The sequence below is a fragment of the Medicago truncatula genome, chromosome 1 (assembly GCF_003473485.1).
Source record: "Medicago truncatula cultivar Jemalong A17 chromosome 1, MtrunA17r5.0-ANR, whole genome shotgun sequence".
Taxonomy (NCBI): domain Eukaryota; kingdom Viridiplantae; phylum Streptophyta; class Magnoliopsida; order Fabales; family Fabaceae; genus Medicago; species Medicago truncatula.
In genome coordinates, this window is record NC_053042.1 from 44,237,900 (window position 1) to 44,265,390 (window position 27,491).

The window sequence follows — 27,491 nt, forward strand, 5'->3', positions numbered from 1 at the left end:
TGACAAATATATATCTTAACAATAGTTATATATGTTTATCATGCAAAAATTAAGAGAGACAGACTTCTAATACAAAATGGAAATTGTATCTGTCTTAAAAGCAATTAAACAAAAGTAGACTAATTAAATAAATATTCATTTTTTAAGCGGCAAAACATAATTGGCTCCTTCTTTCTCTTATCTGAAACACCTCAACTCTTCAATTAGAAAAAAAAAATTGAAAATTATATTGTCTATCATTACAAAAATGAAGTTGACGAATTGGAACTGTCAAGAAAAAAATAATAGTTGTAAACAAGTTTTACGAGTTTTCTAAAAAAAACTAAACAAGCTTTGAATGTCAAACAAATAACAAAAGAAGAAGAAAAATACGTTGCTAGTGGGATTCGAATCACGGGTGGAAAATGGAGGCGCATAAGTTTATCTAAAGTTCAATTTATTGACTTCTAACTTTTACGTTTTACTTCTTTAATATTAAGTCACTTTTTTTTTTGGTCAGGAGTCACTTCTTTTTATTAGGAGCTTAAAATGAAATGTGTTTGGTCCAACTTCTTCTTTAAAGAAGAAGAGAAGTTAAAATTAAGTCAGTCCAAACACTACCTAAAATAATCAAATAAGCATATTTTTTTTTGAAACACTATCCATTTTAACTTATAGATAAAAATAATTTCAAACACTATCCATTTCAGCTTTTTTGAAATTATTTTTTCTTTTAAAAAATACTCTCAATTTTAAATACAAATAACACATGTAACAAATAGATAAAAATAAATTTATATATGTGACTCTTTTTTTTTTTTTTATCATTTAAAAAATGTAACAAATTAGATGAGTATATTTATATTTATTATCTGTCCTTGTTCTTTTGACTTGATAACGAGAAGCTAGCATTTGCTATCTTGAAAAACGCGCATATGCGAGTCTTTACACCGCAGTCCCAAACATAGCTCAAGTCTTCTTCAATTTACAGTTTGAAATTTCCCAATGAACTATAGGTACTGTAGGATTTGGAAGAAGAAACTAATTTGTTTTTGGTTTTTCACTATCTAGTGGTTCACAATAATTTTACTAAAAAAAACATTTTTTATTATCTTTACCGTGTTTGACTGTTTGTTCAAGTATTTTTTTTTCCCAAAAAGATCAACATTTTAAAAAAATATTTGAAATCTGAATAATGAAAAGCTTCTTTGAGCCGTTGCTGAGAAATAACTTAGTTATAATGAATGTGGTAAATAATGTTGCAGATTTATATTCAGAAAATTGATAATTGCTTTAAAAAGCAAGAAAGAAATTAGTGATCTTCTAATCCTCTTGTTCAGTAACCTTCCCTTGAAAGTTCCAGCATTCTCAATTCTGTTTCTACAAGAGTTTCTTTAGCCAATTTATTCAGTATTTAACAAAACATTTTTGGTTATACAACATGCAATATATGGCACATAGTAGTCATTATCCCCAAACAGTTGTTCACTATAAAGGAATTCATGGTTTAGTTTGAATCAGTTAAGACAGATAAATTAATTGATTCAAAGATTAAACAACACCCAAATCACTGTTGGAGGTTCTCTAATCTAACATTCCTTTCATTTAGATGGAGGAGAAGGCAGTTATAACAGATCATTCAATTTTACTTTCTATAAAAAATGTATGACTAAATATATATTTACTTTTTCATTATCCTAAATATATATTTAAACAACTTTTTCTATAATAAAGATCGTTGTTGGTATCATTAAAAACAAGATTTTAGATTATATATTTTTTGCTATATTGTTGGTGTTATTGAAAATAAATAATCATGATTAGTTTAATTTGTTATAACTTAAAAGCAACAAATATTTATATTTTTTGTTTTAATAAAAATTAAAATTTCATAAAATAAAATAGTTAATAATTTTTAAACGTTAGTGTAGAAAAAAGAGGGACAAATCATACAATTCAAAGCGAACAAATCATAATAATGCCAAGTAGTCCCTCCATCCCAAATTGTATGACGTTTTGAGCATTTCACACATATTAAGAAATGTAATTAATATTGTGTGGGAAAGAGATATTATGAGTTGTTTTATAAAATTGTCCTCAATAAATTATATGGGAAAGATAAATGAAGGAATTGAAAGAAGAGAGGGTAATAAATAGTTAAAGATACAATAGGAAAAATAACATTAATTTTTCATTGGTATTGTAAAGCGACATACAATTTAGGACAAATATTTTTTCTAAAGTGACATATATTTTGGGACGGAAGGAGTATTACTTACCGAAGCACGCATGTGAGAGCTGGAGTCATGTGTTATTCATTGCCGCTGCAAATGTCAGACTCGTATACTTCTTCATACCCATGAAAAAGAAATTCCGGTCTATATAGCCTAAAAAATTAAACATAGGCCATAAATAAAAATATATTTTAACATAAATGCCATAAATGTTTCTTTTTTCTTTTTTGTTTTTCACACTCAGCACTGACTCGTCGGTGTTGGCGTGCATTGTCAAATGTGGCAAATATACACAGTGCATCGCCAACCAAGATTGTGCGGCTTCCCCAAGCTTTTTTGCATAGATAGTTTACTCAGATAGTAAGAAAGTTTAAAATAGGGTCGATTTTCTTTGTTACTTTTGTTGAAGATTTTGAAGAATTATTTTAAGAGAGCAAAAATCTATTTCAGAACATGTAGATATAAATTCTTTTTAGTAGAACATAATTTTCGATTCATATATATATATATATATATATATATATATATATATATATATATATATAATAATTATTAATTAAAGTTTGAATCCTTGTTCCAGAGTCCTGCCAACGCCACTGAAAATATGTGTAAACACTATCGGAAATTGTCTAGTGATTTTTGAATTTAATGTGTCCAATAGAAGTAAAATCACCCCAAACTCGAAGGCAACGCAAATCATTCTCATGACAACTATGGCATTGTATTTTTTTTTTTTGAAGGAACAACTATGGCATTGTTGTTACGCATAAGCAATATGAATGAGCCTGTCATTTAATCATGTTCAACAAATCATGTACAGTGTATGTTTCATGAGTTTTACAAACCAAGCAAAACTGTAAAAAAAAATCTTAATTAACATCACAAAATAATATACTCATACATACTCAAAACATGAACTTATAACAGTTTCTGTAACCATTCTTCGATGCTCAAATCTGTAGTATCCCATAAAAAGTTACCACAAGAGTAATATAAACTATCTGTGCAAAATTTACAACTCCCTTTGAAAATTGTGTGCTCTTTGTTGAAGGAGACTCGGGAAGTGTAGCAGTCCTTTGATCTGATCCAGCTACTGCTTTCGGTGCTAGATTTGGCGAAATGGATTTGCCGTCATCTTCTACATGAACATGAAGTTTCATCCCACCAAGGCAATACAGTTTGTTTCCACATACAAAATACCTGTCTCCGGCTCTTGTCAATGGCACCGTCGTGTTTCCATTTCCGTAATTTGCCAACACTTTTGTTGTGTTGCATGTGTCAAAGTTTTGTTTCGTAACCTCATCGACGCTGTATGTCGATGAATATTGAAAAACTGAAAAAAATTCGAAAACATTCCCAAACAATTGTAAAAGTTGTTCTGTAAATGCATACAATTTGTTCTATCATAAATCTTGTTATCAAAAGCTATAAACTATAATCAACTTGACATTTCAAGTTTCATTATCTATTAAATTTGAACCCCTCTCAAAAGAAAATACACATATAGATACATAATATGATTTAATTTATCCACATATGGTCACAAAGAGAATGATTGATTTTTGATATGTTATGGAAGAAAGATAGCAAGGTTCATATATAAAAAATAATTCAATTTATGTGAATTGGAACTTGAAGAACATGTAAGTATATATGTATGATTTCAATAGCTTATAGAAAATTAATTATTGAATGAAAGATGAAAGTACTTACGAAGAGCATCACCTATCTTGAAATTCTTATCAGCAACCCATGTTTCTAGATTAGAGCTAATGTCCCAGCCAGAGTTATCTCCCACAATGTAGGTAGTTGCTGAACATGTGATAGTTGCCAAAGAAAACAGAAGAGAAAGAAGAAGCAACTTTTCCATGCTGTGAAAGAAATGAGCTAACTGATTATGGGAACTATAAATTAATTAGGTGCATCATGCATGTGTCCAACTTATATACTTGAAGTTTGCTCTTTATTGGATGACCTAAGTCTAACTCCCAAAAACATTAAATTGAATAGAATGAAAAATTTAAATGAACTAACAATTCTTTCCATGTAGATATATATATATATACAGAGATATTTTAAAAACTAATTTTATAAAATGACACCATAGTTTGATTTGATTTGATGCAAGTGCAAAAAGTATTACAATATCTATGCATAATATAATTAATCAATTATTTTTAAAATGAAAAGATTATCGTATAATTGATACTACGTAGTAATAATATGCGAGTCTTGTAACAAGTACTCCTAGGATACTCTTTAAGTATTCATAATGAAAAAATTACTCATTGAAAAAAAGTAAAACTTCAATTTTCAATACAATAATACACAAACTTTCATAAAATCTTACCATTTTGAATGCTTAAAGAGTGCTCTAGAGATTTTCGTTAAACTTCCCGATAATATATTAGGGTGTGCATTTGATAAAGTTGGTGGAATAAGAAGGGGTTATGTTAGCTGGGCAGTGGTTAAACGGTATTGAACTGCCAATTAGCCTTTAGGTTTGACTTTTAATCAAGTTCATTCTAGATGTGCATATAATATTGTTTTCCACAAAGCTTGGCAAACTGGTTATGGTTTTTTTTCCTCATGTAGCAAGATTGACTGATTAAATTAATGTGTTAGTTACTTCTGTAGTCACGAAAGTGAAAATTTATTGTATTTAGTTATTCTAGATAAATATCAAAGTTTTGATTATACCAAACATGAGAAATCTCAAAATTTTGTTGAACTCCGCACAACACATCATTCTTGCCATTTATTCCCACCAACTGGTTACACGAAACACTTGTATTTTTATTATTTGATTTGATATATTTCATTCAATAATATAGATAATGTATAGTACTTTTCATTTTTCATATGTCTACGTGTATATTGGTAAAAAAAAAAAAAAAAAAGTGCGTAGACAACATATATACCAAAACAATTTTCTAAAATTTCACAAACACTAATTCCTGATAATTATCTCACCTATATAAAATATGGTTAGAAGTACCAAAAAAAAAAAAAAAACAGTGAAGCTTTCTTTGATCAAAGCTTAGAAAAACATTTAAGAATATTATAACTTCTTTTAGCTTTAGTATCTTACAACATATTAAAGCTAACCTACCCATATCCACCTTCCCCAGTTATAATTTGCAAATACTTGAGCTTAAGAGACACATATATCAAACTTTATAAATTTAAACATGATTCACTTAAAGTTCTTTAGATTTATCAAATATTTTTCAGCTCCAAGTTCTTTTGTGGATATTTCTTCTAAGCCCATAATAGGTAAGACACCAGCTTGTGTACCGTCGCTATCGCTTTCCATTTCTCCATCAAGACTTAATCCTTCAATTCTTGCTCCAATAGGATCTCCTAGCATTCCCACTTCTATTTTTTCCAAAAACAAATAAAGAAATTAATCAAACTAATTAAATCAAAATACACGTTGTTTTGATTTCTTTTAAAAAACCAAATAAACTATAATAAAAAATATATAATTTAGGGCATCCATGTTTTTTGTTATGATTATAAACCTAGCTATGTGTTGAGGAAAACTCGTAAACGCCAACACACCTACGGATCTTAGATCTAACATAAGTGTCACCAAACATATTTTTTGTTATTGAAGTATATATCATCTTATTGGAGTAGAGATCATCTTCATTTTTCAAGAGAAATTTAGAAATGAAGGATTCAATTACTATATTTTCAAATGAATAAATAATCAATAAGTGTCACCAATTTTTAAAATGTGTGATTTTATATATTTATACTTAGAAAACCATAATGATAAAACTCTATATATTTATTTCTTTTGAAAAATGAAGAAAATTCATATTATATATAATTCACCTGGATTTGAAAAGATCCAAAGAATGATGGCACAAAGAAGCAAAACAAAAGGGATGACATGCACTGCATTCTCAGAGAATTTAACACGTGCTTTCTCCTTCTTAGCCAACTCTACAATGGGGTCATATGTAGGCAAATCATTAGATGATCTTTGCCCTGGAGATATTGATGATGAAGAACTACTACTTGTGGCATGTTTGAAGTAATCATCAGAAAATTTGTTCCAGCTTGCAGACCTATACATCATTGTTTGGTTTCTTAATTTATAACCTTTGTACTATAAATAAAATCTATATTATGTTAATTTGGAAGAGAAAAAAGTAATTAGAGCATGAGCATAAAAATTATTTTGCATTCTTTATAATTTTTTATTTATTTATTTAGAATAGAAAAAAGTCTTCACGAAAATGAGGCCTATTTCTTTGAGTTCGGCAATCTTTGCTCTCCAATTTCCACTCAACATCCTCTTACCAATTCAATTATCAACATTTCTTGCGACTTTATACAAAAATAATGTGAAATTGTCAATGGTAATATAATTACAAAAAAAAAGAGTATATACTTCTTTAAATGATACTCCATCTCAGGAGAGGAGCCAAATATTTATTTTAGGGGTGACCAAGTCTAAGAAATAGAAACCTCAAAATTTTCAATGCAGTTTTATATACTTAAAATTAAAGTTGCCAAATATATAAAAGATAGAACTTTTTTACTATTGATTCGTCAAAAAATAAAAATAAGCTTTTACAATTTTAGTTGTGTTTGAGGTGATTCCATAGAGTTAAAATCATCTATTAGAGATGAAAAAGGAGAAAATTCATCTCTAACTCTATTACTACTAAGTGTTTTAAAGACCACAAATTTGATGATCATTTTTTTTCCTATCGTTATTTGAACTCTTTCTAATAGTAATCTATACCAATATATAGAGGCATACATCAGTTTGGATGGATTTTTTCTTTACGTTTTTACTATTTATTTAAACTATTTTAATTATTATTTGAACTCTTTCTAATAGTAATCTATACCAATATATAAATGCCTGAATTAGTTTTCCATTGATTTTTGTTGTGCATATATGTCTAACAACCAACATAGGCGCAAACTCAACGATAACCTCTAGTACATGCAGGGAGAGGCATGCGCAAACCCTATGTCTAAGAGGGGACGTAATCGTAGGGGTGGTTTGGAAGGGACTTCACAAACAGTGCGTCCCATGTTTTGGACCCTTCTCAAGACCAGTATTATGTAGTTATTAAGGAGATGCTGCTAAGGAGCACTACCATGACCATTCTCAGAATGAGTACTGCCAGGTTGAGGAGCATGAGCAGACTTAGCAGCATGGCACAACGACACCCCTTTCTGATGCTTTTCATGGAGGGCCCTTCTGTTCTGTCACTGTTGTCGTCATTTGTTAATGTGTCATCTGCAAGATTTGGAATGACGTTGATGTAGGTATAATTATATTACTTTATCATTCAAATGTTTATTTTGGTTAATATATTTTAAACAAGTTCATTTTTTGTTTTGTTTTTGTGTTTTCAGTCACGAGCGTGTGGTAAATTAAGGACATTGGACATGGGAGAAAGATTGCCACACTTACATTCCCACCAGACCGTTTCGACTGGTTCAGGACTCCAATTTATGGATCCGATTTTTTCCCACTACTTAATAATGGGTTTTCTGCCGTTAGTAATGCGATTATTACTGCATTTTCAGAGAGGTAGCACGAGGAGACGAGTAACTTACATCAGCATGTTATGGAGATGATCATCACACTTGATGATGTGACATGTCTTCTACACCTCCCCATCATAGGGAAGATGATGAGGCACGAGGATCATATCTCACAAGAGTACAATGTGGAGCTGATTACGGGGTTTCTTACTGTTGTTGAGGGTCGTGTGTTTCTCATTCACTGTTAATCCCATCTATGGATGGGGTTCATGCACCATCCCATAGGGCGGCTAATGAGGAGGTCATTATTTAGGAAGGTCATTTCAGAGATCTTCCTAACACAATAGGTATCATACGAACCCTCTTTGACATGATGTATGAAGGGTTGTGTGATGGTGACTAAGTCGAATACTTTTGTGATCTCATGAGGAGGATGCATGATGAGATGTGTTCTCGGCCGCTATGTATCAAATCCAGAAAGAATAGGTAGCAATTGAGGAGGCGTTAGTTTTATGGTTACTTGTTTTTGGACCTTTGGTCGTAAATAATTGAATGATTTTGGTTTAAATTTATTTCTTTTGTTGGATGATGTAAATGAATGACATGAATGATTTGAATACATGATTTGAATTATTTGAATGAATGAATGTGTTTTAAGATTGAATGTATGTCTGGTAATATTGGCTTGTGGCCTTGAAGTGTGCTCCTCTTCAAGGTTACAAGTCAATTCTTCTTGGTGTTAATTTAGGTGGACTAGTTTAGCTTGTTAAAAAAATGAATGTATGCATATGGTGAAAAAATAAAAGAAGGTAGAAGTATGTATGCGGGTGTCGTTGCTCAACTTGTTGGGTCTTAGCCCAGTTCTCAATATCATATGTTTTTGGTTTAAATACACTTTTGACCCCTTAACAATTCAAAAGTTGTGATTTTGATCTACTAACAAAATAAAATAAAATAAACAATTTTGCCTCCTAATTTTACAAGGTGCTGCAATTTTTGTCCATTTTCTTTAAGAAATAACAATTTTGGCCCCTTATCTTCAAAAAAATAACAATTTTGGTCCCATCTTTTGAGACATGTGACTTTTTCTCAGCAAGTTTGGCCCCTTAACTTTAAATTAGGGTGCAATTTTTTTTTGTTGAACGGCCAAAATCACAAGTTTTTAGAAGCTAGAGGGCTAAAAGTGCATTTAAACCCATGTTTTTATTAATAGAAGGCCTTATAGACAACATGCAGTACATTTTTATTTCACTTTTTAAAAATTGTCTTTACCCATCTTCAAAAAAACCTAATTCAAGTCGAATGCAAACTAAATTATTGACCCTTATCGTACAGGTTAAATGAAAATATTATTTGAATAAAAATACAATCTTAATATTCTATTGGTATAATTGAACACACTTATAATCGTTTATCATAAAATACATAAGGAAAACATATGTCTCAATGTGATTGGTTGTTTCAATCTTTATTATGTAATAAAATATTTTCACTTATTTTATTCATTTAATGGTCTATATAAATGGTTATCTCAATTCGCTCACATACTTTGTTTCATTTTGCGCCGCTCACAAACCCTAGGTTTCAAACGATCCAACTCCATCCTTGAGATTTGAAGGGATCGTCTCAAGCTGCGCCAGGTAAATCTTAATCTTTTAGTAGATCGAATGTTGTTTCAATCTTTATTATGTAATAAAATATTTTCACTTATTTTATTCATTTAATGGTTTATATAAATGGTTATCTCAATTCACTCACATACTTTGTTTTATTTTACGTTGCTCACAAACCCTAGGTTTCAGACGATCCAACTCCATCCTTGAGATTTGAAGGGATCGTCTCAAGCTACATCAGGTAAATCTTAATATTTTAGTAGATCGAATGTTGTTTATTGTTGCATCATTGTTACTTTGAGTCTGGATTTTGTAAAATACACAATGAGAACATATGTATCGATGTGATTTGTTGTTTCAATCACACCTTTATTATGGAACAAAATAACTCCCCTTATTTTTTTTAATTCAAAGGTTATTATAATTGGTTCTCTCAATTCAATGACATTCTTCATTTTATTTTGCATTGTTCAGTAATCCTTGGTTTCATATGATCTAACTCGATTCGTAAGATCTGAATTGTTCGTTGGAGATCGAGTCACGCTAGATAATTCTTAACCTTTTTGTGAATATTGGATGTTGTTTATCATTGCATCATTTTGGTTTCACATCTATATAAATGTGTTTAGATGTCTTAAGAAAAATACATCTTTGTTGTTTTTTTTCGTGGTGGTCGGGGTTTGAACCCTGGACCTTACATACATTATGTATTGTCCTTACCAATTGAGCTAAGCTCACCGAGTCAAATACATCCTTGTTTGTTCTAACCTTTTGATGTTTTTGTGGGGCTAAAAATTGTTCCATAGTTCATTGAGTTTAGAATCCTTAAGATAAGATATTGCTTTCTGTTTTGTAAGGAAAAAAAAGATATTGTTTTGTGCTTCATCTTATGATAAGCATGAATAGAGCTGTCAAAACGGGCGGTCCGGCCCGTTTATGGCCGGCCCTAACGGGCTTCGGGCTTTATCGGGCCGGGCCAAAAAGCCCGGTTGAAAAACGGGCTTGAAATATACTACCCGAGCCTGGTCCTACACGGGCTTAACGGGCCGGCCCGTATTAAAAATTATATATATTTTTTTAAAAAAATTACTATAAAATACTCCTATAATTTTATTTTTTTATATAAATAATATGTTTAAATAATGCCTAGAACACAAATAAATTGTAAACATTTTTGTACAAACGTCGTAAACTAAAACGGCAAGGAAAACAATTTTAAATAAATTAGATACGTTATGGTTATAGATATTTATATTTTCGATCTTTAAAATTATAAGTAACGAAACGAGTAAATATAATTTTATATTACATGTATATTTGTGTTAATTCATTGAATTTTCACTTATATTTATTACTTTGATAATCAACTAAGTAATGAATTATTTGCAAAATATATATAATTTATAGGATTTTTTTTGTTATGCAGGCTAGCAGGCTACCCTCGGCCCGTTCGGGCTAGCCCTAACGGGTAGCGGGCTTTTTAGGGCCGGGTTAAAAAGCCCTATTAAAATTCGGGCTCAATATTTAAGGCCCAAGCCTTATAATTAATCGGGCTAAACGGGCCGGCCAATACGGCCCGGCCCGTTTTGACAGCTCTAAGTATGAAGACCTCAATTTATTAGTTTGTTTTGAATAATTTAATCTTATTTTTCACTTAAATGTGTGAGTCTAGTTGGACTGCTTATAATGATATTAGTTTGCTTTGAATAATTTAGTCTTAGGGTAAACTAGTATGAAAATGTCTATTTTTTTTTAAAGTGATTATGAGTTTTTGTGATATTGATAACTTTGTTTTTATCTTTCTTCTATCCAAACATTCTCTCTCTTATCAAAATAGTATATTTTAATTGTTCATTTATCACAATCTCTCGTCAAAATACACTAAAATCATCAAAATCATTTATTTTACATGTGTTAACACATAGTTTGTATGTTTGGTTTAATTAGACTTAGTTGGAGTTTTTTTTGGTCTTTTTAAGACATTGGTGTGATAATTTGGTTCAGCTCAACTAAATCTAAATTAAATCAAATAAATGAAACTGAAATCACATAAACCTTTTGACTAAATCCGTTCTATATTGTTACAACACAAATATATACAAGAGAAATGCTAGCATGGACCCTTATGACACATGTTAGTAAATTAAATATATAAAAATATAAATTATGTATAGAAAATTGTACCAATTTATTTTTTTTAAAGTTGAAAAATAATTTTTCTCAATAAATACTTGCATGACTCTATATATAATTATATTCATTCCAATATATTAATTTTAATCCATTAATAATTTAATTTAATCCACTCTTATTTTTTTAAAGTTTTTTTTTTATTTTTTATATTTCAGTAAATTTTATTTTATTTTACTGATTTACTGATCTAACATTTCCAAGTTCACTTGGATCGTAACAACACAATAAATCTCCTTGATTATTTTATGGGTACTGTTTTACGTTTAACTTTTAATAAATATTAATTACTACTGGTAATAAAAAAGGACTGTGTGACATAGATAAAAAGTTAGTTGGTGTATTAATTAAACCTTAAAACCCATTTTCATTTCATTCTGATATGAGTAGTAGCAAAGTTTGATGGCTTTTTTGATGCCATTTATGTATTATTATTCTGTAACGGATTCACCATTGTTCTTCGTTAATCTTCGTCATTGCTATGCTACTCTTCAAAACTTGGTATATTATTTTCTCAATTTTTCATTCTTTTTCTTTTGGAATATTAACTCTTCATTTTTATCTGTTCTTAATTTGTATCACATAATGCTTATTACTTTAGCTCTTATTCTATATTGTTAAATTTAATACATTACTATTACTTTAGGGATGTATTATTACCGGCATTCGAGCCTATTTGAACTGACTTATTTGAGTTTATCAACCGACATCAACACTTGTAAGATTGTTTGGGAGAACTTACGAAAGCAACTGATGAAATGTCCATAAGTTGTTTTCAACTTATTTATCCTACTTATAGCTTATCGAAAATAAGTTGACTTCATTTTATCTTTTGTTATAGAGTGCTTAACAAGCTATCCTAATTAATAAGTGCTTATGCTAAGAGTGCTTAATTAAGCTGTTTATCTAAATTGTGGATTACTTTATTTGGTGGATTTTCATCCTGAAAAAGAGAAATGAGGTTTTTGTTGTTCGTTGATGTTTAAGCTGCAATACGGAGTACTGATATTTAATGCATCTTGATATAGACGTTACTATATTTTCAATATATTGTTTGTTGTATTGGTGATTTCATGCCGTATTTTCTGTTGTAGGTTTGTTCTCAGATACGCAGAGGTTCCCGTTCCGTTAAATGTGTTTATATCCTAGACTTGTCTGACAAGAATGCCTGGATTTCCTGTTACGGCTGATGAACCATGGTATATTCACTTTTAGAAAATGCGTTCCATTCTGCTACGACATTGTCAATGCTAATGTTCTGTGTTTTTTCCTGCAGTGATTTTACAAGCACAGATCAACAACCTAGACCTCTAGATACTAGTGCGGATTTATCTGTAGCAGAGAAAGTCGCTGGGGAATGGACTTTTACAGGTTTTTGCAAGCCTATAGAGTTTTACAACGTTCTTCTTCATCGTCCGGTAGGTACCTTATTTGTAGTCCCAATTGTCCATGGTCCAGTTAGAGTCATCCACAGATGAAAATTATAGATGGGGGGGAGAGTTAGTTACAGGGAAAGGGAGAGAGTTGAAGGATAGAATTATGGGGTATCTTTTGGTTTTTTTTCTTCTTCTTTCTATACCTGTTGTTTTGAAAGCATTTCTTATACTTTCTATTTACTTCTTATCTGAAGTTACTTTATAATCCCCTTTCTATTTTACCTCCTGGCCTCTTGATTTATGGTCTCTCAAGATTTTACATATAAAATATTGTTGTATAATCCATTCTAACAGAGTACATGTCTTTTTTTGTAGCGATTATTCCTTCCAAGATGTTTGAAGTACAGGATAGATGCTAGCCAAGAGAAAAGGTATAAATCTATCACTTACAATCTTCCCTCCCCCATTCACTTCGTTTTCTCTAACAGATTTATGTCAATCATATTGGATGTTTATGCTATGTTCAGTTCAAACAGAAGGATTTTATAGGTATACATCTGTGAAGTCTAGGAGCCATTTTGTGGTGGTTACTATATAACTGAAATTTTCCCCTTTTTTTTGACTGACATATGTATTTAATATTATATGTTAATCATCACAAATGACAACCTAAAGCTATGAAGCTCCCGTCATTGTTTGGTCCAAAGAAGGGCCGGATCCATTGTGGATTTATTATAGACTGTTTGTTTTTGCAAGAGATTGATTCATAACTTGAACCAATGTCATCCACTTGAACCTGGGATCTCCATATGTGATTAATTTCAAGAGATTATGGACAGTACCTTGTATTTCCAAGAGATGGATTTCATAGTTTGGGAATGGGGAAAAAAGTTGAGTGTATTTATTATTATAATAAAATTAGTGACAAGACGACTTTGATACGAAAAAGGGATATGAGCTCAGTTGAATGAATGTACTTAAGTTGTTAGTTTTGTACCTGGACATCTAGGTTTTCTTGGTCTAAGCCGAATTAGGATTAGCTTTATCAGCAAGTGCGGTATTTCTCAACCAGTTTCTTTTAGAAACTTTGAGACCTATTGATATTGTTGCTGTGCTTTATCACGTGAGCTATACATGTGGTGGTTTGTATTGACCAAATAAACGTGTCCATCTCATAATATTGTTTCCATTCAAGTGGGGAGATTCAGCTGATATTGATGTAGGACTCTTTTCAGCAGCTTTTGATGTATGGGGTTTCACCCGATATGAGGGAAGACTAGGCAGCTTCTCTCTATTGAGTTTCTCTTTTTTCTTTCATTGCTTTATGTTTTGTTCTTTTGTTTAAGAGGATTCATTATTCTCCCGTTCTCATTGCAATTTTTCTTCTTCATCTTGATGAATTTCTTATTGTATGTTAAATCTTGAATAACCTTTATGTGAAATTAACCAATCAAGCTGTTAAATTGAAATTTTTTATGTAGTATATCATGTCAACAAAATTTCACAAAATAAGTCAGAAACTATTTGTGCTTCACACGCCACTTCATTTTGATGTATTATATGATATGTAAAATATAAGTTAATGTCTACCAATGTTATCGATAAGCATAGCGGAGAGGAGGATGTTGCCTCGGATGTGTGGTAAGACTAAACGAGGTAGGATTTTAAATGGCAACGTTAGAGAGAGAGAGAGAGAGAGAGAGAGAGAGAGAGAGAGAGAGAGAGAGAGAGAGAAGAGAGAGAGAGAGAGAGAGAGAGGAGAGAGAGAGAGAGAGAGAGAGAGAGAGAGAGAGAGAGAGAGAGAGAGAGAGAGAGAGAGAGAGAGAGAGAGAGAGAGAGAGAGAGAGAGAGAGAGAGAGAGAGAGAGAGAGGAGAGAGAGAGAGAGAGAGAGAGAGAGAGAGAGAGAGAGAGAGAGAGAGAGAGAGAGAGAGAGAGAGAGAGAGAGAGAGAGAGAGAGAGAGAGAGAGAGAGAGAGAGAGAGAGAGAGAGAGAGAGAGAGAGAGAGAGAGAGAGAGAGAGAGAGAGAGAGGAGAGAGAGAGAGAGAGAGAGAGAGAGAGAGAGAGAGAGAGAGAGAGAGAGAGAGAGAGAGAGAGAGAGAGAGAGAGAGAGAGAGAGAGAGAGAGAGAGAGAGAGAGAGAGAGAGAGAGAGAGAGAGAGAGAGAGAGAGAGAGAGAGAGAGAGAGAGAGAGAGAGAGAGAGAGTTGGAGTAGCACCTATAGTAGAAAAGATGGTGGAAACGAGGCTTAGGTGGTTTAGGCATGTAGAGAGAAGAACTGTAGATTTTGTAGTAAGGAGAGTAGATCAGATGCAGGATAGTCAGATCACCAAAGACAGAAGAAGACCTAGAAAAACTATAAGACAAACTATTAAGAAAGATCTATAGATTAATGAGTTGGATCGAAATATGGTTTATGATAGAACATTATGGTGTAATGTGATCCCTTTAGCCGACCCCACTTAGTGGGTTAAGGTTTGGCTGTTGCTGCTGTTGTCTACCAGTGTTATTGATGGTGGATGGCGGAAAGCCAAAAAATCTTCCAATGTATACTGTCATATCCACCATAAAACGCCATGTCGTCGCCATCCTTCACAAACTAGCCACGGTGGTTATAAAATAATCCGCTAGCACAATCTTCCATGGCACCGCCATGACCGATATTTGACTACACTGATGGCTACTATTAATTTACTGGCCCATGGGTGTTTAAATCATTTGAAATTTTGTGTATATGATTAAGTTCATATAGCAGGATTCAATGGTTGGATTGGTTAATGCCTCGTTTTAAAAAATAGTATTGAAGATGTAAGTATGGTAAGTTTGACACTGATGCCAACAAAGTCTCTTTGTATGTCTCTTAAGTGCCGCGCTCGTGCACACTCACGCATACAATCTCATGATTGTGCAGTTATACTTGACTGTGTTTGGCATAATAAAGTTCATATGCAAGCATTGCATCTCTAACCAAGAGTCCAAGAAAAAAAATTATGTTACCATTAAATAAAATGTGGATCTCAAGAAGTGGGATCTGGTTCAGTTATGAGGCTCATTGGTCTTAAGCCAATATGTGAACATTGTTGTGTTTATCCTTGGTATAGATTATATCCTTTTAAGTAAATCTTAGCATCCATGTTGTGTGAGTATATGATCACCATTCAACTATAACTCAACATCAGCACATAGTCTTTTTACTCTAGTATACAAATAAGAAGTCAATATTGATTCAGCACCAAATATCTTGGGTTTTTCGTGCACACTTTATGTATACAGGAGAATTAGTTCTTGCAGGCATACCAGGGTAACCGGTAATCTTTTATAGTATGAAGTAACGTTTAAGAGAACTTCTGTTATTTAGACCTTTTGATGCCATTTATTTTTACCTTTACTCAGGCGGTACTATTTATTTATGTTTTCAGATAAGGTTGAAGTTATTGTAATTTCTAGTTATTTCACTTGAGTCAGTATTTCAATTTGGCTGTCGCCTTATTTTCTCCGATTGTTCTTTAGTGTAAACATCAATATTGAGATGCTGATGAGATGTCTCATATGATTGTTTAGGATACAAATGACAGTTATACTCTCATGGAGCAATGAAGAAACACAAAATATGTTTCCTTTGTACATCAGTCTAGCAAGGCGTGACTTTAATAATGAAGATGCTGATGTAAGAATAGTGCTTTTAAGCTGAACTGGTTTTTGTTCTTTATGCTAACTAATTTTTTAGTGTACTTATAATATCTTATTTAATAATTTTTCTGTTGCATGATACTTTTTGCTTTAACTTGCAAAAAAACAAAAAGTATTCTGCTGTTTATCTACTCGGTCAGATATTAACCTTTCGAGGTTCCTCCGGCATTGATGGGATAAATGAAATCAAAGCAAAGTTTGTGCTCTCTGAAGTTAATAAGTTAGCTGTGGAGGCTAGAGCTGGCTCACTTTTTCTCTTGTTTTTCACCACTGGTATGCATATGGTTATGCAATCCAATTACCATGCGTGTGTGTGTGCGCGCGCGCGTGCGTGTTTGTGTTTGTGTGCGCGCGCGTGTGCGTGTTTGTGTTTGTGTGTGTGTGTGTGTGTTGTTCTGCTAAATTCATATTTTTAACTATTTACTTACAGAGGGAAACTCAAATTCATCATCTAGAGTCAATGCAAGCCTAGGGCCTTCAGATCAGACTTCTCATGAACGTGAGATATACTTTAATTGATAACTTCATACATGCAAAAATATGTTTTGTCAATTTGTTCTGTTACATTATTATTGCCTGAACAGCCTCCATATTATTTACTGTTACCTTTTTATTGCCTGAGCAGCCTCCATATTTACTTCTGTTATTTTGAATTTTTTTTCGTTCACTGTTTTGTTTTTGTTGTTATTTTTTAAGATGGATCCGTTATCTTTCAGACTCTCATCATCTTCTCTTTTCCTTAGTGAATTTCTTCTTTCGAAAAAATGTAAACAGAAATATAATGTTTTAACTTCCTTGCCATTCTTGGATCCCTCCCGAAAAATTATGCTGATTTTGTTATAGAAAAGGGTGATTCGTGAACTTTCATATTGTTTCATTCTTTACTTGACAGCAATAGCCGAAAATACCTGCTTATATGGGAAAATTTCTTTTCAATCAATTTATACGGCTTGGGATAACTCTCCAAATTTCCGTTGGGGACAACGAGCTGAGATTATGACTACTCTCAATTTGCTTCCATGTATTTTAAAGGTATAACATCTATCTATTTGGGGTGATGATCAATAGTTAAATAATATGCTATTTTGTGGAAAGCCCTAGAGAAGAAAGGTGTTAGGGTGGCCTATATTAGAGCTATTAAGGATATGCATGAGGGGGTCTAGACTAGTGTGAGGACACAAGGTGGAGACACCGAAGATTTTCCCATAACAATAGATTGCACCAATGTTCAACACTAAGCACTTATCTTTTCACCTTAGTTTTGGATGTACTTACGGAACACATCCAAGAGTGATCACCAAGACGTGTGCTTTTTGTTATGATGTAGTCCTACTTGAAGAGTCGAAGGAAGAATTAAAATGGGAGGTTGGAGACCTGGAGATAAGCCTTAGAAACGTATGGATTTCGCTCGAGTAGAAGCACGACATAGTATATGGAATGTAATTTTAGCAAAAGGCAAAGCATTTCTAGCGTAAAGGTGAAAGTTGGAGATCATATCATACCACAAGTTACACAGTTTAAATATCTTGTAATCCATCGAATTCAAGCTGGGTGGTTGAAACGAAGGAGTGCCTCAACTGTTTTATGTGATGCGAAAATACCGCTTTGTAAGGGAATTTTTTATAGGACATCGGTAAGATCGACGATGTTGTACGGAACAGAGTGTTGGGTGGTAAAGAACCAACACGAACATAAAGTAAGTGTAGCAGAGATGAGGATGGTGCGTTGAATGTATGGTAAAACTAGATGAGATAGAATTAGAAATGACAACATTAGAGAGAGAGTTGGGGTAGAACTTATAGTAGAATAGATGGTAGTAACTAGACTTAAGTGGTTTGGGCATGTAGAGAGAAGACATGTGGATTATGTAGCAAGGAGAGTAGTTCAGATGGAGGGGAGTTAGATAACTAGAGGTAGGGGTAGACATAGAAAATCTATACAAGAAACTATTATGAAGGATCTAGAGATAAATGAGTTGGAGAAAGACATGGTTTTTGATAGATCACTATGGCGTCGTTTATTCATGTAGCCGACCCCACTTGGAGGAGGTTTGGTTGTTGTTGTGGGAACTGCTTTTATTTAACAATGTTTTATGCTTTTTTTTTATCTTATTTTTGCAATTATGATAAATTTCTAACATTAAATTTCTTCATACTGCAGTATGATTTTGAAAATAAGGGCACAACCATCGCAATTCAAGATCTCCGGAATTCTGAGATTGTGGTTTGTTCTAGCATCATTAGTATTTACTCACTAAGCAAAAATTCCCACACCCAAACATGGATAACTTGTTTTGACTGCTTCTTGTTTGTTTTCTGTTCTGCTTTCCAAAGAGTACATCAAAGAGTGTTCATATCAAAATATTTGCTGAAGAGTTTGGGGCCATGGAAAAATCTCTCTACCATGCAAATACTATCAATGATGTACCATCATCATCAACATCATCATCATCATCAACACCGTCATCACCATCGTCATCATCGTCATCTTCTCGCATTATTCGGTAATTTTCATTATGCCATAAGTGTCTGTTGGGGAGTATTAGATATATATAGGGAAGTTACCATGAGCCTTGTTGCTATATAGTTTGAGCTTCAAGAGTTACTATTTTAAACTATTAGTACAACTCTTTTATTAAAGTCAGAAAACTGTGATTGAAAAGGCTCTTTCTCCATATCTTGGGGTTTATTTCTTAATATCTATAGCATTAAGTTATTGGGTGGCAGTGTTTGAACTTTAAATGTAATTCCTATTAAATAAATGTAATTGTTTAACTTTTAGCTGCTTGTATGGTTCAGGTCGAAAGAAGGAAGAGTGGCATTTAATTACAGGTATTGCATTTTAACTTCGTTTTGATGGGGTATTTTTATGGCTTCTTTGTGGATTGGAGAAATGAAACAGCGGATGGGTTGGAGAGCTCTTTTGCCATTAGAAGAAATGCTGTTGTATATGCTCTGTATTTTTCTACCGTTTTAATGATTCTTGTTTTATAAAAATATTTCAGGTATTACAAAAACAGATTGCAGAGAAGGGAAGGTAATCCAAATGTTGCTCTCTTAATTTATTATCTCCTGTTTATTTTCTTGGTAAATAACAAATGTATTTTTTTTTTTCAAATTTAGTCATTGATAGAAGTTTGTATATGATAGAATATTAGCATCTTATTAGACTTTATAGTCAACTATATTCATGTTAATTTTATTAGAATAATGAATTATTAGGCTGGAGATCAGTTTTTTATCAGCTGAGATTGCCCTAGCACATAATTCTCTCAACTAGTCTCTTTCTCAACATTGCACCAGACTTGTACCATTGTCTATAACCCAATCTGTTCTGCTTCAAGGTTCCCAAAACATGGAATCCCCATTATTGCTCCCTCTGTTTACCCTGCTCTATTTTCTGGTGGCAGTTTCATTTTCTAGCGCTTTTCCTAGTCAGTTATCCATTGTTAAGAGATGTAATAAACCAAATGTTGGCATTATTTTCTAGTGTCTTCTCCTGGTAACTGAAGCTTTTGGGGGATTGTTAATTCATGAGATGTTACATAGCCTTATCAACTGGAATTGATGAGCTAGTTCACTAATGCTCAGACTTAGACCTATTTGATGGTCTCATTTTCATCCCTCAAATTGATGGGGAGTTTTCACATTTAGATTAGAATATTAGCTTTAATCTCAGAATATACAGCTAATTATGTCTTTGATGATTTGATGAGAATAATCAATTACTGGTTATTAGGGTAGAGATTAGTACTTAGTCAGCTAGGCTATGTTATTAATAGTCAACTCTTTATGTTCTTTTACTTTATTTATATATTTATATATAAATTGTTATCGGCAATCAGCCCACATACTTCTTTTGGAAACCCGGCAATCAGCCCCACATACTAACTGAATGCTTTGTTAACAGTCACTGAGAATTTCTCCTGCCCATACTGTTATCTAAGATGTGCAAGCTATAAGGTGAGCACTACTTAAGACCGCTAACTTAGAGCTATAATTTTTGTTTTAATTATGATGAGTATACCAGTTTTCATTGCTTCTGACGCGGCCTTTTTTAGGGTCTAAGATGTCACTTGTTAGCATCACATGATCTTCTCAACTTTGAATTCTCGGTCAGTAATCTTCAGAACTCTTTCAGTCTTTATAATCACTTAGTTTTGGTAAGTCATGATAAAGGTTTCAAGTATAAATAACTTTTCAGGCATCGGAAGATTGTCTGGCTGTTAATGTATCTAAGAAATATGATATCTGGAAATTTGAGGTTAGAACAGTTTTCCCTTAGTTTTTCTTATTTAATTTCTCTAAATCTATTATTGCTTAGTATCAAATTGGTTACATTTTTTTTTGTTTACATGTGCCTTGTTCTCGGAACAGAAATGTTAGCCTTACTCTTCCATTTAGGGTTTATATTTATGGACTTGTTAAATTATGTGATTTTCAGCCTTGTTTTATTTCTCCTTCATTCTGTTTAAACTGCAAAAGAATTGGTTGATAACTATAATTCTGTTCATTCATGTCCTTACTTTTTTGAGAGGAGGTAGAAAAAACAACGAAGAGGAAAAACAGTTTTTTTATGGCCATATTATAGGGATGTGCAAGACCCGTCCCAACCCGATGGTTTCAGGTTGGTCCCAACACTGTCCCATGCAAAAAAAAAATAAAAAATTGACAAAAGGACCGTCCAAGCAATAACCCGACATTGGGTCAGAACGGGTCCAGGTTGACGCTCGGGTTACCTTAGACACAACTTGAAAAGAAATGTTTTCATTGTTCCATACTGAGTATTGCCCTCAGCCGCCCAATTTTGATTTGGGAAAAATGATATTTTTGGCCCTTCTTTGGCGCTTAGCATATGGTTTCCCGAACAGATATGCGAAGTAGTAATTGAAGAGAGCATTATTGTTTCAGACATGTTTATCCTTAATCTTTTTATTTGTAATTACCTTTCTTATTTCTTATCTTCCTATTTTTTTATTCCTATTTTAATCCCTTTTGAATAAAATTTCTTTGGTTTATAAATGTTTTTGATCCATTAAAGTATGGTGAATTATGCAAGCAGTACTTAAAATTTTATTTATTTAGTCTTTAAAAATAAATTTTAAATAGGGATTAAAATAACCAAAACATTATAAGGTAGTTTTAGTGTAAGCACGCTCTTTGTCCATGTCTAGTGGGCTTTCCTCGTTTAGGATTGTGCATTGCAGAAGTCATTCTTGAGTTGGGTTCTTGCTTAGCAGCTTGATATTTAAGGTTTCTACTCCTCCAAACTTGAAATTTGTGTTGTTGCTTTGTAGTCTGTATAAGAGATGGTATCTAATAGCTACAACACTGTTATTCTGATACACAGCGAGTATGGTTGATTTCCTCTGCACTGTAATAATCTTGTATGGCACATCTGCCTAGAATCATCGAAGAAGCTTGACAAAACTGTCTGAAGTTTTTGCATGAATGCATTTGGAATTTTGTGTTATCTCCAGAAACTAATTGATTAATTTTCCTCCAGTTTATTGCAGATGGTATTGATCCAAGATTGCAGACTTTTATGCATTGGTAAACTTTATATTTTCTACACCGTTCTGAAATTTTCCTACACCCATATACTTTCATATAACTGTTTATGAAGTAAAATGGTCAATTGGTAATGTCTATATGCAGTGGCAAGCGAACCATACAGGTTAGGCCAGAAGCTGCACGTTTTGAAGAGTTCCAGGATGTGGACTCACCGGCTTTAGCTGATAATGCAGACCCACCCGTATTAGCTACGGATGTGGATCTACCTATCCTAGCTAATGATTTAGACTCTCCGATCTTAGCCATAACTAATAATGCAGACCCACCGGTCTTAGCTATGGATTTGGACCCACTGGTCCTAGCTAATGATGCTGACTCTCCAGTCTTGGCCTTAACTAATAATGCAGACCCACCAGTCTTAGCTATGGATGTGGACCCACCGGTCTTGGCTAATGATGCAGGCTCACCGGTCTTAGCTAATGATGTAGGCTCACCGGTCTTAGCTAATGATGTAGACTCGCCAGTCTTAGCTATGGATTCAGATCCACCAATCATGGCTATTGATGAAGACCCACCGATCTTGGCTATGGATGCAGATCCACCGGTCTTTGATTCTGGAACTACTTTAGAAGATATTGAATTTTTGAAGAAGGCGGGCGGAAATTCTGCAACTACATCAGGTATTTTAGTTGTTTATTTTATATTCTTAAAAAGCTTTATGAACTGTTATAAGGTCCCACATTAGATGAGATATAGTTGAAAATGTGTTTTTAAGTGGGAGACATCCTTCGCCTTACAAGACATTTTTGTAGGGAAATTTAAAGAAAAGTCTCACTGAATGTTTTTGAAAGGTTTTCCTCTGTTGATTCTTGAATATCCAGCAATCACTTCTGCAATAAATCATGACATATCTTAGCTGAACTAATTCAAAGTTAAAATATATTTTCCCTTCAAAGAAGTTTGCAAGTCCTTTTTCTCTTATGACCAAATTGTTAATATGTGTTGAGCATGATTTCTTGTTTTTTTTTTTGATAGAGAAGTATGATTTCTTGTTCTGAACACTCATTCTGATCATATGTCACATATTGCAGGGGTTGCAAACACAAATATTGTATCTAATCTCAATCCAGATTGTGTCCCACCAGTATCTGAGCATGATAACGGGACTCCTTCAGCGCAACAGGCTGGCAATACAAGGAAGTTACCAGTTGAGCAAATTACCCCACAAATGTATTTCCCTGATCATTTTTATATCCTTTGTTAACTTTTAAACTAATATGTATGTCAAATAGAAGGCTTTGTTAAAAATGCACCAGCTTTACTTTTTTTCCACTCTTAATAAATTCAGTATTGGTGGGGTAACCTTGGCGCAACTGGTAAAGTTGTTGTCATGTGACTGAAAGGCCACGGGTTCAAGTCCTTTAATAAATTCAGTATTGCTATATTTCTAGGTTAAATATTTGACATGTAAAGGGTTTAGTCTTTTAGATGTAGAGGAAAAAGAATGCAAGGAATATTAAAATAATATAGATATATTATTGAGTGATATGTTGGATGTTATTACAAACTAAAAACGCCAATCATTATTTATACTGATTCTAGGTTTTTAGTCCTAATTAAATAAGGAAACAAATATTGATAAACAGGCATACAATATTTTTTTTATGTGATGCCTAAATGAGTGTCATTATTGGAGTTTATAGGCTTTGTTGAAATAAGTTGTTACTTACACTTTTAACTTGTGATTATAAATTTATAACTCTTGCTAAAAGTACAATGATTCGTGGACACATACTTGACGTAGTTCTTTCGAAATCATTTCAGGATAGCCCAGTTGGAGAAGCGCGAATTTTATCATTCTCACAAAGCCCAGGTGATGAGTGACCACCATTTGTTTCCCTGCACTTTTATTTTCACTTCATGTTTATAGAAATTGTCTTTAAAAAACCATGAACCGACCTCCATTGAGCAGCCTAAACTCAATCCTTCCCATTGAGATGTAGACCATCAGATTCAAGCAAGGAGACTGAAATACAGGAAAGCCTTGGGGTTTTATGTGATAAGAAGGTACCGCTCAAGGTAAAGGGGAAGTTTTACCGTACAACTATAAGACCAACAATGTTGTACGTGATGGAGTGGTGGGTGGTAAAATGTCAACACCGGAGTAAAGTTAGTGTAGAAAAGATGAGAATGCTATGCTAGATGTGTGGGATACTAGATAGAGTATGCTTAGGAATTATTATATTAGAGAGGTAGTTGGGATAGCATCTTTTATAGGAAAGATGGTTGGATCTAGATTTAGGGGGTTTGGGCATGTGTGAAGGAGACCTGTATATTCCAAAGTAAGGAGAGTAGATCAGATGTAGTGTAGCTCAGTTGCTAGAGGCAAAGGAAGACCAAGAAACACTATAGGAGAAACTATCAAGAAAGACATAGAAGTCAATCGTTTGGATAAAAAACTGAAAACATTCTTTTATGCTGAATATTGAGTCCTAATTTTTTTTTTTTTTAATTCCAGTTTCATTTTGTTGAGAATGTTGAATACTTACCTTTTCTATCATATTTCTGATATTCTCTTCTCATTTTTCTCTACCTTTTACTTAAAAGCCAATGTCACTTGAAGAAGTTCTATCAGGTTATGATAGTGAGGCTGAAGTTGATAATGAAGTTTTAGACATTGAAGACCGATGGGTATGTAAAGTTATATGTGATCTTCTGTTTTGATTTCTAAATGTCTATTCTCACCTACTATATCTTTTATTAAACATCAAAAAGTCTTTTGGAGCTTTATAAAACCACTTCCTGGCAAGAGCTTAAGAGTGATATATTGGTTACCTTTTTGAAGGTTTATCATTGATCACTGGCTCAACAATTGGAATTTTTTAACCATATTTTACTATAAGTTGTAGACATACAGAGACTTTAGGGAGGAAAAAAAAATAAAAAAAATGAAGAGATGTTAAACAAATCATTTTTGCTAGTTATCTAAATTATCAGTTTAATACTCAATATGGGTTTAATGACAATGCATTAAAAGTGTAAAAGTATTTTACACAACTATCAAATCATATCTTACCATGACACCACTTTATTATACAGTGAAATATGATTATATGACTAGTTTTTTTATACGATTATAATGGTTGTAATAATGCATAAATGACCATATATCTTTGCTTATTTATATTTTTTAATTTTTGAATGTGAAGTGCGACTTATGGTGTTGACACATAAGCTGATTTATTACTACTCTTATTTTTGCCAAATCAGCAATTTTCCCATTGCTCGCATATTCTATCTTTTTCTTTTCTTTTTTCCTTCATTTTCTTAACCTTGTAATAACCCAAGAATTAGTCTGTCTATGTTTTCACATTCAATATCATTCATAAATGTCATGAATGTGGTGTTGCCTTGGGACATTGGAGTGTTGGTTTGGGACATTTAATTTCTTTACATTATGTATTTATGGTTTCAGATGTCATGAGTGTGGTAAATTTCTAAAGCACCCAAACAACTCCCTGAAGGCTACAGCTGTTGGACTTTTTACAATTTTTTGTTCTTATTTCTTATAGAACATTGATACATACTGATACCTTGCAGAGACTTAATCTTCATGATAATGCGACCAAAGAAGAGAAGCAGTTGATGACCATGTGGAACTCGTTTATTCGGAGGCAACGGTAATTTCTTTTCATTCACTTCTTGTTTCATGCTCCATATTTTTTTTTCTTGCCTTCACTAACAAGTAACAACACATATTTTATACCAAATGCACCTTTGAGCTTTAGAAAGGTGATAAACTTGACCTTTATGAAGTTTACTTTCTAGTTTGAAATTTTTAAGTATTTTCTTCTTGTGGCAGTGTGCGGGTAGATGCTCACGTTCGTTGGGCATGCAAGGCTTTCACAATTAAGCATGGCTCTGAGATTGTTAAATCGCGCGAATTATCTAAGTAACTAGCATCTCACTTGTGTTAATTTATACCTAACTTGTTTTCCTCTTTGTCTAATGGATTCTTATTTATCAATGTTGATTTTTACCTTAACCAAACAAACATATTGTTGCCTTTTGTACTATACGAGAACGACTATTAATTATTGCATAAAATATAATAAAGTTCAACATATCACACCAACAGAAAATAACACTGTTAGATCATGATAACATGTACATGAGTTGGTTTGTTTGTCGAGTTTGAATATTTTATGCCATTATAGCACCTTTTTGTGACTTCACCTGGTCAAAATGCCACACATTACACTCTTATATTTTTGTTATATATAAATATCTGCAATTTTATTGGCAGGGATTGGACAGCGTTCAGGCTCAAACTATATACTGAGGGTCTTATAGATGCAAAGATCATCAATGATTGCGGTACTGTTCTCAAACATTACCGGGAAAATCCTGATATCAGATTCCCAGAACGAAGGATACCGTCCATTCTTTTGTCCCCTGTTAAAAATAGAAGAAAAAGATGACACAGAAAAGGATTTCTTTACAAGGTGGAAATTTCCCTCACCCTCTTGTGGAACCTTATTGGATTTAAATTTATACCCTTGTTGTACTATATGATTATCTGGAGTTGTACCATGAGGTTTACCAAAGGATAAAAGTTTCATTCTACATCTCTTTTTCTGCTGCATGGAGCTGAAAGAAACTCCTAAGCAACCTGAGTATTATGTTATTCATCCATTTCTGGTTGAAGTTTGAAATTTCAATGTTTTATACTTTTTATTGGACACCAAAGTTATGTGGAACTGGATTTCCAGTAATTCAAAAAGGAGCTGCATGAAGTACAATTCCCCAACCAGAAGCTCATATTTAATGGATTGTGTTTACAATTTTAGAATAAAACCTTTTTGTGGCTGACATTGACTGTTGTATACATCTTTGAGAAAATCATAGACATACTCATCCAGATTGTGTTTTTAAAAACTGTTCTATTTTTAATAATTGAAAAAAAAAAAAAAAAGGATGTTCGAATAGATGATTTATAATTATTTTTTAAGAATTTTGTTAATTTCACTTTTATGCTATGCTTATTGAGAGATGTTTCTTTGATTCGCAAATCGGGAAGTATTGAAAACATGACAAAACAATAAGAGTTGTGTTATTTGTACAACTAAAATTGTACAACTTCAACAACCTTTGACAATGTGAGAAGCACGCAAATCAAAATCAGTAAAAACAGTGACGGAGCCAGAAAAAAATGTCAGGGTGGACCACTAAAATTAACTATTGAAAAATTGTTTAAAGTCTCGCAAATTAAATTTATAATTGAATTATTTTAATTTTTCGGGTGGGCCACTACACCAATTTGCGGGAATTTGGATCAACCGAAACCTAAAACCGACATAAAATTGTATAAAATCTCGC

The 27,491-nt window shown here is 32.8% G+C and overlaps 3 protein-coding genes across 6 annotated transcripts; 1 reads left to right on the forward strand and 2 right to left on the reverse strand.

Moving 5' to 3' along the window:
* Positions 1–2,973: 2,973 nt before the first annotated feature.
* Positions 2,974–4,169, reverse strand: LOC11416260 (stellacyanin). 2 transcript variants are annotated; one of them, XM_024784235.2, is made up of 2 exons: positions 3,939–4,169; positions 2,974–3,546 (listed from the first exon to the last, which is right to left on the reverse strand). In XM_024784235.2, the coding sequence occupies exons 1-2, from the start codon at positions 4,081–4,083 to the stop codon at positions 3,164–3,166; spliced, it is 528 nt and encodes a 175-aa protein (XP_024640003.1). In that variant the 5' UTR covers positions 4,084–4,169; the 3' UTR covers positions 2,974–3,163. The 2 variants fall into 2 exon arrangements, with proteins under 2 accessions (XP_024640003.1, XP_003591647.1); XM_003591599.4 differs by having other exon boundaries at positions 3,927–4,154.
* A 1,240-nt stretch (positions 4,170–5,409) lies between these two features.
* On the reverse strand, positions 5,410–6,300 carry LOC11422350 (uncharacterized). Its single transcript, XM_003591600.3, has 2 exons — positions 6,057–6,300; positions 5,410–5,591 (listed from the first exon to the last, which is right to left on the reverse strand). Exons 1-2 carry the CDS (start codon positions 6,298–6,300, stop codon positions 5,410–5,412), a joined length of 426 nt encoding a protein of 141 aa, XP_003591648.2.
* Positions 6,301–9,279: 2,979 nt separating this feature from the next.
* On the forward strand, positions 9,280–27,033 carry LOC11409082 (polycomb group protein EMBRYONIC FLOWER 2). 3 transcript variants are annotated; one of them, XM_039829839.1, is made up of 24 exons: positions 9,280–9,373; positions 9,529–9,587; positions 12,631–12,735; positions 12,813–12,954; positions 13,288–13,343; positions 16,471–16,576; positions 16,713–16,872; positions 17,030–17,098; positions 17,492–17,631; positions 18,760–18,822; positions 18,933–19,102; positions 19,398–19,430; positions 19,604–19,635; positions 20,509–20,561; positions 20,660–20,713; positions 20,803–20,862; positions 22,105–22,151; positions 22,257–22,792; positions 23,204–23,342; positions 23,937–23,985; positions 24,720–24,803; positions 25,713–25,792; positions 25,975–26,064; positions 26,419–26,593. In XM_039829839.1, the coding sequence occupies exons 3-24, from the start codon at positions 12,701–12,703 to the stop codon at positions 26,591–26,593; spliced, it is 2,373 nt and encodes a 790-aa protein (XP_039685773.1). In that variant the 5' UTR covers positions 9,280–9,373; positions 9,529–9,587; positions 12,631–12,700. The 3 variants fall into 3 exon arrangements, with proteins under 3 accessions (XP_039685773.1, XP_024640019.1, XP_024640020.1); XM_024784251.2 differs by lacking the exons at positions 9,280–9,373; positions 9,529–9,587 and adding an exon at positions 11,907–12,037; XM_024784252.2 differs by lacking the exons at positions 9,280–9,373; positions 9,529–9,587 and having other exon boundaries at positions 26,419–27,033.
* The last annotated feature ends 458 nt before the right edge of the window (positions 27,034–27,491 follow it).